Source organism: Fringilla coelebs (assembly GCF_963513975.1).
Source record: "Fringilla coelebs genome assembly, chromosome: 23".
NCBI classification, from domain to species: domain Eukaryota; kingdom Metazoa; phylum Chordata; class Aves; order Passeriformes; family Fringillidae; genus Fringilla; species Fringilla coelebs.
This window is the reverse complement of record NC_140049.1, coordinates 2,326,530-2,339,947: the sequence shown is the minus strand read 5'-3', so window position 1 is coordinate 2,339,947 and position 13,418 is coordinate 2,326,530. Positions and strand designations below refer to the sequence as shown.

At 57.2% G+C, this 13,418-nt stretch overlaps 1 protein-coding gene across 4 annotated transcripts in view; it reads right to left on the bottom strand.

The window, feature by feature from the left end:
- Positions 1–9,159: 9,159 nt before the first annotated feature.
- FOXP4 (forkhead box P4) overlaps positions 9,160–13,418 on the bottom strand; it is a 55,701-nt gene continuing 51,442 nt past the window's right edge. For all 4 annotated transcript variants that reach the window (XM_084220469.1, XM_084220471.1, XM_084220470.1 and 1 more), the window contains exons 14-17: positions 12,005–12,126; positions 11,844–11,910; positions 11,305–11,471; positions 9,160–10,450 (exon numbers count right to left, since the gene is read on the bottom strand). In XM_084220469.1, coding sequence (XP_084076595.1) covers positions 10,306–10,450; positions 11,305–11,471; positions 11,844–11,910; positions 12,005–12,126 — 501 coding nt within the window. In that variant the 3' untranslated portion in view covers positions 9,160–10,305. The remainder of the gene's footprint in view (positions 10,451–11,304; positions 11,472–11,843; positions 11,911–12,004; positions 12,127–13,418) is intronic.

Genomic DNA, 13,418 nt, shown 5'->3' with positions numbered 1-13,418 from the left:
TATAGGGGAGGGCTGGGATGAGGTTAATTAGGAGAGGGTGGTTGGTCGTGGGGAAGGTTGGTTTGAGTCAAGCTAGAGAGAGGATTTGAACCTCTGAGTTAAAGGACTGAGGCCCTTTGCATTCTCCAGGCTCTGCCGTGCATGCTGGTCCTTTTCTTGGGCTTGGTGTGGTGTGACAGCCACCACCACTGCCACCAACCTCTGCTGGCACCAGGGCAGCCTGGCAGGGTGAGGGACAAGGGGTGAGGGACAAGGGGTGAGGGACACGGGGCTGCCACCACTGTGGCCACAGAGGAAGGAAATGGGTCAGGGAGGGGCACTGGGGCACCAAGCAGGGCTGGGCAGCTCGGGGCTTTTCCAGAAGCTTCGTGCTGAAGGCAGAGCTGTCACCCAGGGTGAAGCATCAGCAATCAGTGTCCTGTCCCTGGGACATCAGGAGTGTGAGCTCTGCTCAGCCCAGCCACCGAATTTTGGAGATTTTGGGAGCTGCTCCCAGCCTGGATTCGGCTCTTTTTGTGTCTGGCCTGACAGAGCACAGTGTGCCCCTGCACCTCCTGCTCGGGTGGGTTTCAGCCTCTCCCTGGGGTTTTTAATGCAGTTTTTAATGCGGGGGCAGCAGCAGGGCCAGAGGGGCTCTGGGGGGCTCAGCTCTGAGGATTCCCCCAAATTTCCATCCACTTCTGCACGGCCTGATCCCTGCAACCCACCCAGAGCAGCCCCCAGCCCCATCCCTCCTGCTTCCAGCAGGGCTCTGCCAGCTGTTTTTAGGGCAGCATCCAGCTCTGCCCAGCTGTTTTTAGGGCAGCATCCAGGCAGGGGAGCTGGATGGGGCTGCGGGCGGTGCCGGCATCGCTGAGTCAGCGGCTCCGTGCCCGCCCGACGCCGCCCGTCCCTCCCTGCTCACCTGCGGGCCCGGCCCTCCCTGCTCACCTGCCCGCCCGTCCCTCCCTGCTCACCTGGCCGCTCACCTGTGGCCCAGCCCTGCCGGGGCAGACACACCTTTGGCATGGACAGTGATGGACCAGCAACCAGTGCCCCCCTCTCTGGGGGCTGCAGGGCCCTGGGCAGGGGGGTCTGGGGGGAAATCTGGTCCCATCCTGGCTCTGGGAAGCTCCAGGGATGGAGGGGAGCAGCAAAACACTCGCTGTGTGCAGGTGGTGACACAGCAGACTGAAGGGAGGGTGGCCCACAAAACCAAGGATTTTCCCCCCAAAATAACAGAGGATGGTAGAAAGGAGCAGCCTGAGCAGGGCCTGGGGTGGGGAGGACCTGCAGAGTCCGAGTGGATCCTGCAGGGATCCCACCCAGCCCCATCCCGCAGGGATCCCACCCAGCCCCATCCCGCAGGGATCCCACCCAGCCCCATCCCACAGGGATCCCACCCAGCCCCATCCCACAGGGATCCCACCCAGCCCCATCCCGCAGGGATCCCACCCAGCCCCATCCCGCAGGGATCACACCCAGCCCCATCCCGCAGGGATCACACCCAGCCCCATCCTGCGCTCCCCCCGGGCCGGCTGCGCTCCGAGCACGGCTCTGGCTGTGGGATCTGGCTGGGATTGGGCAAACAAGGCCGTTCCTGTAGGTGTGTGACTGCTCTGACCCACATTCACAAACCCTGGCACCCTGCGCCGCTCCCGGCTCCGCCGCCGCCAAAATAAACCCGGCCCGGCTCTCGCAGCTCCCGGCTGCTCCTCGGGGGGAGCAGGGGCTGGGCTCCACCTCGCCTGGAGCTGCAGCCCAAAAACCCCCGGATCTGCTCCCCAAAACCCCCAGATCCGCTCCCCATCACCCCCAGATCTTCACTCTACAATCCCCAGATCTACATCCCAAATCCTCCAGATCTGCATCCCCAAACTCCTCTGGATCTGTGCTTCAAAACTCCCAGATCTGCACCCCCAAATCCCCGAATGTACACCCCAAAACTCCCAGATCTGCACCCCATAGCCCCTGGATCTGTACCCCAAAACCCCCAGGACACAGATCCTTCAGCTCTGCACCCTAAACCCCCCCAGTCTGCACCCCCAAAACCCCAAGACCTGCACTCCCAACACCCCAAGATCTGCACCCCAAACCCTCCAGATCTGCACCCTAAACTCCCCCCAATCTGCACCCCTAAAACCCCAAGATCTGCACCACAAACCCTCCAGATCTGCACCCTAAACTCCCCCCAATCTGCACCCCTAAAACCCCAAGATCTGCACCACAAACCCTTCAGCTCTGCACCCTAAACCCCCCCAGTCTACACCCCCAAAACTCCAAGATCTGCACCCCTAAAACCCCAAGATCTGCACCCCAAACCCTCTAGATCTACACCCTAAATCCCCCTGACCTACACCCCCAAAACCTCAAGACCTGCACTCCCAAAACCCCAAGATCTGCACCCCAAACCCTCCAGATCTGCGCCCTAAACTCCCCCCAATCTGCACCCCCAAAATCCCAGATCTTCACCCCAAACCCTTCAGCTCTGCACCCTAAACCCCCCCAGTCTACACCCCCAAAAACCCAAGATCTGCACCCCCAAAACCCCAAGACCTGCACTCCCAAAACCCCAAGATCTTCACCCCAAACCCCCCAGATCTACACCCTAAACTCCCCCAAATCTGCACCCCCAAAACCCCAAGACCTGCACCCCTAAAACCCCAAGATCTGCACCCCAAACCCTCCAGTTCTGCACCCTAAATCCCCCTGACCTACACCCCCAAAACCCCAAGACCTGAACCCCTAAAACCCCAAGATCTTCACTCCAAACCCTCTAGATCTACACCCTAAATCCCCCTGACCTACACCCCCAAAACCCCAAGATCTTCACCCCAAACCCTCCAGCTCTGCACCCTAAATCCCCCTGACCTGCACCCCCAAAACCCCAATATCTGCACCCCAAACCCTTCAGCCCTGCACCCTAAACCCCCCCAATCTGCACCCCCAAACCCCCAGATCTTCACCCCAAACCCTTCAGCTCTGCACCCTAAATCCCCCCAGTCTACACCCCTAAAACCCCAAGACCTCCACCCCTAAAACCCCAAGATCTTCACCCCAAACCCTTCAGCTCTGCACCCTAAACTCCCCTGACCTACACCCCCAAAACCCCAAGACCTGCACCCCCAAAACCCCAATATCTGCACCCCAAACCCTTCAGCCCTGCACCCTAAACCCCCCCAGTCTGCACCCCCAAAACCCCAGATCTTCACCCCAAACCCTGCGGGTTCCCCGTGCCCCAGACCGGAGGCGTTGCAGATTTAAACCTCCCTGACCTTCCCGTCTCCGGCGAGGATTTGCACTAAAGCCCCGACTTTTGGGTTCAAAGGGAGTTTTGCAACATTCCCGGCATCCATCCCTCGGCAGAGGCTCGGGAAATAAAATAAATAAACAAGGAGAAAACGCGTGTGATCCTGGAAAAGAAGGAATGAAAGAGCCCCGGAGCCGCAGAGTGCGGCGGGATGGGGCTGGCTCGGGGACAGAGCGGGGCTGTGCAGCCCCAGCCGTGTTTTTGTGGGGTCTGAGCCATCACCCCCCGATCCGTGGAGCAGAAATTTCCCTGTCCCTGTGCACACACGAGGTCTCTAAACAAAATAAGCTCCTCAAGCTGGGGGGGAGGAGGCTCTGCAGTGAATGACCCCACTGTTTCACATGTGCTGCTGAAAAGATTTTTGATGAGTCACGAGCTATTTCTGTAAATAATTTAAAAAAAAAAAGAGAGAAGGAAATGGACTTTCAATATTAAAAAAAAAAAAAAAAAATGGGGCCCTGTGAATTAAAAACTTCCCCAAAACTTCCCTCCCCTCTGTGCTCCTTTCTGCAGGGATGGGGATGAGCTGAAGCTTTTGGAGAGGTTGGGGGCTGACACCCATCCAGGGCCTGCTCCCAGCACTCCTGGGCTTTTCCTTCCCACAATTATTCCTCTCCCCATTTTTTGTGCCCCCAGAGCGGGGGGGATTCACAGCAACCCCGCTGGTGGATCAGGAATGAGTGGCCTGAGTGTTTTGGGGTCCCTTCAGCCCTGATCCCAAAAGATGCAGCCACAGAGACCCCCAAGACTCAGGGAAGGCCCAAATCTCAGAGCAGGAACCCTCTGGACATTTCCCTTCCTGACCCTGATATTCCAATTTATTAATGCTCATTTAAGAACAAAACAAACCCCAAACCCCAAAAGTTCTCCCTCTTTTTTTGGCTCTTTGAGGCTTTTTGGAAGCTCTGCTGGCTCTGGGATATCCAAGGCAGTGACTTCCCCCAGCTGTGCTTCAGGGTGAGCAAAAATCCCAAAGATTTGGGGAAAAGGATCAGGGTGAGCAAAAATCCCAAAGATTTTGGGAAAGGGATCAGGGTGAGCAAAAATCCCAAGGATTTGGGGAAAAGGATCAGGGTGAGCAAAAATCCCAAAGATTTTGGGAAAGGGATCAGGGTGAGCAAAAATCCCAAAGATTTGGGGAAAAGGATCAGGGTGAGCAAAAATCCCAAAGATTTGGGGCCCAGCTGGAGGGAAGGGAGGGATCCATGTGGGCACAGCTCCTGCCAGAGTTTTTTGGGGTGCAGGAAGTTGTGCCCCAGGCAGGGGTGACCTGTCCCAGTGTCCCCTCCCATCCACAGACTGGTTTTGCAATCATACTGGGAGAGCTTTCATGTCTGTGCCAAGGGAAAAGAAACAAACAAACAAACAAACAAACAAAAACAACTTAAAAAAAAAGGGATAAAAAAGTTTCTAGTTTAAAAGTTGAAATCTCCAAGTGTTAAATCCATCAGAGCCAGGGATGGTCCCAGCCCATGATCCCAGGGTGGTTGGGGAGGGGGAGATGGGAACTCAAATCAGCCTGGGAGGGGGAGGTGGGAAACCAAACCCCCAAAACTTGGGAGGGAGAAATGGGGACCCAAACCGAGCTGGGGAGGGGGAGATGGAGACCCAGACCCCCAGAACTGGGGAGGGGGAAATGGGGGATCCAAACTGAGCTGGGGAGGGGGAAATGGAGACCCAGACCCCAGAGATGGGGAGGGGGAAATGGGGGACCCAAACCCCTGAGCTGGGGACCCAAACTGAGCTGGGATGGGGGAAATGGGGACCCAAACCGAGCTGGGGAGGGGGAGATGGAGACCCAGACCCCCAGAAATGGGGAGGGGGAGATGGAGGACCCAAACCCCTGAGCTGGGGACCCAAACCAAGCTGGGGAGGGGAAAATGGGGAGCCAAACCCCCAGAAATGGGGAGGGGGAAATGGGAAACCGAACCCCCAGAGTTGGGGAGGGACAAATGGGGGACCCAAACTGATCTGGGGAGGGGGAAATGGGGACCCAAACCCCCAGAGCTCAGGACCCAAACTGAACTGGGGAGGGGGAAATGGGGGACCCAAACCCCCAGAGCTGGGGACCCAAACTGATCTGAGGAGAGGAAAATTGGAACCCAAACCCCCGCTCACCCCGAGCAGCTGAAGCCACTTTTCACCCCTCTCCTCCCTGGGCCGGCTGCTGCTCCTGGAAGGATTTTCCGGGAGAATTTCCTCACTGAAAAAGGAGTCAGGATTGGGAAGGAGCTGCCCAGAGAGGTGCTGGAGTTCCCCATCCCTGGAAGTTTTCAAGCTGGATCTCAATAAAAATCTGATTTCTGTAAAAACTCCGAGTTTGGGGTTTTTTTTTCCCTACAATAACCTTAAGCAAAGCAGGCCAGCAGCACGATAGGTAATTTCTTTTATTGCATTTTATAATGCCATTGTCCATACAGATTACATGCAGCTAGACCTACTGTACAAGGGTTTACCGTCTGCCCAGGCAGACACACGGAGCTCGGAGTACAAATACACAGCCAGGATTTCCTTTATACAGCGCGGGGAGGGAGGGAGGGAGGCGGCCGGGGGCGGGCGGGGAGGGGGGCTCGGGGTCGCTTTTTACACACCCGCCCTCCCCTGAGCCCCCTCGCACCTCACCCCACCTTCCCCAGCATCACCTTCCCACCCAGCGCCGCGCAGGACGGGGAAAAAACGGGAAAAAACAGGAAAAAATAAAAATAAAAATAAAGGTGGTGGCAGGGCTGGCGCGTCCCGGCGGGGGATGTCCCCAAGGGGGATGTCCCCAATCTGTCGCGGCTCCATCCCCCGGCTCTGGAATGTCCCGACCTTCCCCAGCGCTTCCAGGACGAGAGCCTGGGTGCAGGGAGATGCTGCGGGGCGTGAGGTTGGCCGGGGGTGTAAACAAAGCAAAGAAACCCTTTGGTTTGGTGCAGGCTCGGCTGCTGCTCCTCTCCAGCAGCTCCTCCCTCCCTCCCAGCGCTGGGTTCTGACCCCCCCTTCCCCAGGTGTGGGGAGAAGAAATCATTGAGGGATTAATAAAAATAATAATAATAAAAAAACCAAAACCCAAACAAACACAAAAACGTGGAGAATGAGTCATTCCTTCAGTGGGAGATACCAGAAAAATGCCTTTTTAGGTCCTGGGAGGTGCCCTCAGCTGCAGGAGCGCCCCAAGGGTGGAGAGAAACAGAAAATAAATCACAAAAATACAGAATAAACCCCCCCCAAAATAAAGAAGAGTTTGTGTGGGTAGGCTGAAAACCAGAAAATCTCTATCTCAATATATACAGACACACAATTCAATTCTGCCACGTGTTTGGTCCTTGATCCTCCCTCCCGCAGCGTTTTGAGGTAAAACTCGCAGAATTCCGGAAAATTCCAAGCAAAAAAAAAAAAAATGACCCAGAGGGGTGGGAAGGGAGGAGGGGACACACAGTACCTGGGCTCAGGTGGGAGCCTGCAGAGGCTGGGTGGGGGTAAGAGAAGGAATTAAATTCACCCCTGAGTATCAAACCAGGCACGTTTCCCTTTGGGATCGTGGAATTCCCAGAGATGGGGGGAAAAAAGGAAAGGCATCACCTGGAGCCACTGGGCTTTTCCAAACCTGTGTTTCAAGGGAAAAAAAAAAAAAATTTCCATTGATAGATTTATTTTAATCTATTTAATCTATAGGGAGCGCCCTTGGGTGGGGCCCAGGAGCAGAGGGGAAGGAGCTGGGGGGTCCCCGTGGGTTTGGGGGAGATTTTGGCTGAATCCATGGATTGGGATGAATTTTGGGGGTGTTTGTACCTCTGGAGAAGTTTAAAAAAAAAATAATCACACTCTGAGGAGGTGGGGAAAAAAAATAAAAAAAAATAAAAAAAATAAAGGAGAGGAGGAAAAGAATGGGAAAAAAGGGGAGCAGCTACTGAACCCCCCCAAAAATCAGTGAGGGGGCTGAAGAGCAGGGGGTGACAAAGAGGGACAGGAATTCCCCAAAATCCCAAATGGGGATGGGGGCAGAGATTCCCTGCACAGGGGAGGGGTGGCCCAGCATCCCAAAGTCTGGAAGGTCCTGCCCTTCCTGGGAATAAAGCAGCAAAAGGTGATTAAAAAAACAGCTGTAAACTTGTTCCAAGGATGATTTAAATTAAAGAGTGGGGGAACAAAGGGAAAAAAAAAAAAAAGATGATGAAAAAAGTGTGGGGGAAAAAGAAAAAGGAAAGGAAAGAGGGGAAAGTAGGAAGAAAATGGATGGAAAAGGGGGAAAATAGGGGGGAAAAGAAAAAAAAGAAAAAAAGGAGAAAATGAAATGGGAAAAGGAAAGAGGGGGGAAAGGGGGATAAAGAAAGATGAGGGGAAAACGGAAAATAAGGGGAATAAAGAAAAAATAGTAAGGCAGAGAGGAAAAAGGGGAATAAGGAATAAGGGGAATAAACAAAAAGGAAGAAAAAAAGGAGACGAGAAAAAGGAAGATAAAAAGAGGAGAAAAAAGAAAAAAGAAAAAAAAAAGAAATAAAGAGAAGAAAAAGTAAAGTCGATGGGGAAAATCCACGGTGCCTCGCAGCTCCTTGGGCGGGAGGGAGGGGATTGGGATGGAGTGGGATGGAGTGGGATGGACTGGGATGGAGTGGGATGGAGTGGGATGGAGTGGGATGGACCGGGATGCGCACAGCAAAATGGGGAGGGGCTCTTTGGTGCCCCCCAGCCCGGGCAGGGTCTTTGGTGCCCGGCAGAGCCCGGGAAGGGGCCGGGCACGGGAATGCTCCGGGAATGAGCCGGGAGTGAGCCGGGGATGCTCGGGAGGGAAGGAAGTGCTGTCCCGGCACCGGGAATGAGCCGGGAATGAGCCGGGACTGAGCCGGGAGTGAGTCGGGGATGCTCCAGGGATGCTCGGGAAGGGCTGTCCCGGCACCGGGAATGAGCCGGGAAGGAGCCGGGGATGCTCCGGGGATGCTGCGGGGATGCTCGGGAGGGAAGGAAGCGCGGTCCCGGCACCGGGAATGCTCCGGGGATGCTCGGGAGGGAAGGAAGCGCTGTCCCGGCACCGGGAATGCTCCGGGGATGCTGCGGGGATGCTCGGGAGGGAAGGAAGCGCGGTCCCGGCGCTCGCACGGCGAGCCGCGGGCGCGGGTGACACCTAGAGGGGCGTCGGGGGGAGCCGGGAAACGCCGGGAAACGCCGGGATCCGGGCACGGGAGAGGCCCCGGGAGCCCCGGCACCGCCCCACCGAGCCGGGTCACCCCCGGGACACAGAGGTGGCACACGGGGGGCACAGGGGGGGCACAGGGACCCCCCAGTCCCTGCAGCCAACTGGGCATGGAGGATGCGCCGGGCGAGGAAAAGGGTGAGGGGAGTCCGGGCTCACCCCACAGCTCCGGGAGCCCCTCGGGGGGGCGCAGAGGTGACACACGGGGACAGGTGACACCCTCCCCCGACCCACGGCGCTGGGTGTGGCATTTCCAGCCCAAAACGCGGCTCCCGTGATGCCAGCGGTGACACAACCCCCCGGGAATGTCACATCCCAGGAAAACGGGGACAGAAAGGGACAGAGGAGACCTCGGGGCCACTTTGGAGAGCCTCAAAAACCAGAGCAGCTCCAGATCCATCACAGCAGATCCCTCACAACCCCAGCGGGTGCCAGGGCAGCCAGAGCCAGCCTGGCTGTGCCAGGGAAGGGGAGGATTCCAGGGAAGGGGAGGATTCCAGGGAAAGGGGAGGATTCCAGGGAAAGGGGAGGATTCCCGGGAAAGGGGAGGATTCCAGGGAAAGGGGATGCTCCTGAGGGAAAACGGTGCTCCCCAAAGCCACCACGGGACACTGGGAATGTCACACTGCCCCCCAGGAGGAGCCTGGCACTGGGCACCCACATCACCACCCCAGAAAGAAAGAGCAGGGAGAAGAGGGGTGTTTGCTTGTGTTGTTCTCGTTATTATTAATTTTTTTGTGTGTTGTTTTTTTTTTTTTTGGCATGAATACCATCTGTTCACCTGAACTACAGACCTTCTGTCTCTAAGAAATCTTTTGGTATCTTCCCATCTGGACACAAACAAAAGGATGAGGAAAAGAAAAGATGAAAAGCAGAATTTCCTCCCCCCTGACCCCCACCAGCAGCAGGCTCGGCTCGGGGGCCACAGCCAGATTTGGCCACCACAGGGGATCCTCCAGGGCCAGCTCTGATGACCTCCAGGTCCCCTGCAGGTGGGTCAGCTGTGGGGATGCTGCCCCTCTGCTCCACCAAGCCCCTGGCCCAGCTTTGGGGGTGGAATGGGAGGCACAGGGAGCCTTGATGGGCACTGATGGGGGGGTCAGCACTGATGGGGTCAGCACTGATGGTCAGCACTGCTGGGGTCAGCACTGATGGTCAGCACTGCTGGGGCCAGCAGCCCCCCACCAGCTGGAGCTCAGGGAGGGTGGGCAAGCCTGGAGGCCGCTCTGCTTGCCAGGCAGAGGTGACAAGGGGACACGGTGCCACCACGGCGCTGCTCGGTGTCCGTCCCAGCTCCGTGCCAAACCCTGCACCCCGCAGAGGATTCTGCCCCGTTTCTGCTGTTTCTTGCCCCAAAGCTGGGTGGAGGCAGCACGTGGGCAGGGCCCACCAGCCCTCCGTAGTGCAAAACCCAGCGGGGGACGCAGAGGTGACAGCGGGGCACTGCCATCGCTCCGTGGGGGGACAGGGACGGAGGTGCCTTCCCTGCAGGAGGGGAGGAGGGACCGTTTTGGACAGGAACAACCAACCTGCCATCCTCGTCCACCAGTCACTAACCAAGGGAGGAGGGCAGGGAAAGTCCAGCTCTTGGGGTTCTGCTTCTGGTGTGGTGGCGGGGCCAGTCCGTCCCCGGGCAGTGGCAGCGTGAGGGACACGCCAGCAGCAACAGGTCGGTGTCATTGTCATCGTCATCGTCCCAAGGAAAACCTTTTTGCTTTGTGGAAGTGCCTTGAGAGAACCAGGATAACGCCAAGGTCACCTTGGGGAGGTGGGAGCGTGGCTTGGTCTCCGTCCAGGAGGGTGGGAAGGGTTTGCCCCTCGGTGGGGGAGGAGGAAGGAGTCCTTAGGACAAGTCCTCCACCGGCAGCTCCTCCTCCAGGTCCCTGTCGTCGGGGATCGTCACATTCTGGTTGGTGGTGGCCATCAGTGACACGGGTCTGCTGTCCTCCTCTGCCTCAGCTGGCTCCTCCTTCACGTGCACGGGGTGGCTGTGGGGAGCAGGAGCCTTCAGCCTCGGGGAGAGGGAACCCACCACCCAAAATCGCTCCAAGTTACCGGTCCAGAAGGCCCCTCACCCTGGGGATGGGAGCCAAAACCCTCCTAGCTCTGAGAATGGGAGCCAAAAACCTGCTCAGCCTGGAGCAGGAGCCCACAGGCAGCTCCTGGTGGCTGTGGGGAGGGGGAGCCTTCAGCCTCGGGGAGCTGATCCCATCACCCAAAACTCCCTGAATTATTTGTTCCAGAACCCTCTCACCTGGGGATGAGAGCCCACAGGCAGCTCCTGCTGGCTTGAGGAGGGACAGCCTTCATCCTCGCAGATTGTGTCCCACCACCCAAAACTCCCTGAATTATTTGGTCCAGAGCCCTCTTGCCTTGGGAACAGGAGCCAAAACCCCTTTGCCCTGAGAGTGGGAGCTCACAGGCAGCTCCTGGAGGCTGTGGGTAGGGGGAGCCTTCAGCCTCGGGGAGCTGATCCCATCACCCAAAACTCCCTGAATTATTTGTTCCAGAACCCTCTCACCTGGGGATGAGAGCCCACAGGCAGCTCCTGGAGGCTGTGAGGAGGGACAGCCTTCATCCTCGCTGAGTGTGTCCCACCACCCAAAACTCCCTGAATTATTTGTTCCAGAACCCTCTCACCTGGGGATGAGAGCCCACAGGCAGCTCCTGCTGGCTGTGAGGAAGGACAGCCTTCATCCTCGCCGAGCATGTCCCACCACCCAAATCCCCCCTCCCCGAGGGGCTGGGACCCCAAACCCCCCGTTGCTGGTGACAGGAGCAGCCAGTGCCCCCCGTGCCAGCCCCCCTGAGCCCCCCTGAGCCCTGCCAGGGCCAGGCTGACCTGTACTGCTGCGGGGACAGGCGGGGGCTGTTGCTGCCGTTGCTGTTGACCTGCTCCACGGTGCTGCTGACGTCGTCGTGGCCCACGTGCAGCATGGCACTGGCCGAGCTGGTGTTGATCATGGTGGGGCTGTTGAGCAGGGGGAAGCTGCTCTCTGCCAGCGCAGCCTGCGGCAGGGAGCACGGAGGGATGAGGAATTTAGGTGGGAATGTGCTGAAATCACATCTCACCCCACCCCCTGTTGTGGGCAGGGACACCTTCCATTATCCCAGGTTGTTCCAAGCCCCGTCCAGCCTGGGATTGGATGTTCCCAGGGATGGAGCAGCCACAGCTGCTCTGGGAGCCTGTGCCAGGGCCTCCCCACCCTCACAGGGAATGATCTCTTCCATATAGCAAACCTAAATTTCCCCTCTTTCAACTTGAACCCATCCCCCTTGTCCCTCATTTCCTGATGAGATGCAAGACCCCAGTGGAGAACAGGACTGTGGAGGGCTGAGTGTGTCCCCACGTCCCTGCCAGGGCCAGGGCTGGGTCCTTACCTGGTAACTTGCATTAAGTGCTCCATAACCGAGTCCTGAAATCATATTTTTGACTAAGGTGGGACTCCTGCAGGAAGAGAGAAAGCAGAGGGACGCAGGGCTGAGCATTCCCAGCCTGCTGGCAGCTCTGGGGCTGCGTCCCAGGGGGAAGGAGCACCCACCCTGTCATCTTTGGTGGCCTTCTCTTTTGGTACTCGTGCTCGTCCACGGTCCACACGGCGCCCTTGACGTTCTCCACGCGCACGAAGCACTTGTGCAGGCTCAGGTTGTGGCGCACGGCGTTCTGCGGGCACACGGGCAGGGCCTCACTGCCACACCCCTGCCATCCTCCTCCCTGGGGGTGTCCTGCCCCCCAAACACTCCCCACAGCCCCACTGGGTGCTCCCTGACCCCACTGGCACCGAGGGGTCACGGCCCAGCTTGGGGGAGCCCGGGTGGGACAAGGGACACCAGCTCTGCTGCAGCTCTGGGGGTGCTGAGCAAAGCCAGTTCCTCTTTCCCTTCCTCTTTCTTTCCCCCCACCCCTCCCCTCTGGTTTTGGTCCTTTCCCTCCTTTTCTTCTTTACATCGACCATCTTTACATTTCTAAATGTAAAATAAAGAGACACACACGTAGGCAGACAGCGCAGCCCCGAGAGATACCAGCTCCCTTTTCCCCTTCCAACTCCCTGCCATTTGCTACTGCCCCTATTTCATTACCAATTTTAATTTGCCTCTAATTAAATCCTGTGTATTTTTCCGACTCACTTGCTAATCCATGAGGGAGGCAGGAGGCTGGAGTGGAATCTCTCCGAGCTATAATTACAAAGGGCCTAATCACGCCGGGGCTCTGCCTTTGAATAAATTTCCTTGCATTAAGGTTCTCAGATTCTCTGCCTTGCAAATGAGAATGACCCCAATTTCAGGAAGTTGGCCTCGGAGGGGTTTTTTTTTCTCTCCTTTTTTTTTTTTTTATTTCGAGTCCTGATTCGTGATGAGAGACTAATTCGTTACGCTAAAACATTAACAGCAATTTAAAAGGTCGAACGGGGGCTGTATAAACAAAGGAGCCTGGCCAGCACAACAAGGCAAAGGAGACACAAGGACTGAGCCCCCCAGGCCTGCGGGGGCCAGAGCGCCCGGACCCGGCAAAGGGGGCCAGAATCGCCCCTGCGGCCGGAAACTGGGGAGGAAAACAAAGCTGGGCCCTGCCCCTGTCATCCATCTGTCCATCCATCCATTTGTCCATCCATCTATCCATCCACGGATCCATCCGTCCATCCATCCATTCGTCCATCCATCCATCCACGGATCCATGGATCCATCCGTCCATCCATCCATCCATGGATCCATCCATCCGTCCATCCATCCATCCGTCCATCCGTCCATCCGTCCATCCGTCCGTCCACCCATCCGTCCGTCCATTCGTCTGTCCATGGATCCATCCCTCCATCCATCCATCCCTCCATCCATCCATCCCTCCATCCATCCATCCCTCCATCCATCCATCCATCCATCCACGGATCCGTCCATCCACGGATCCGTCCATCCATCCGTCCATCCATCCGTCCATCCATCCGTCCATCCATCCGTCCA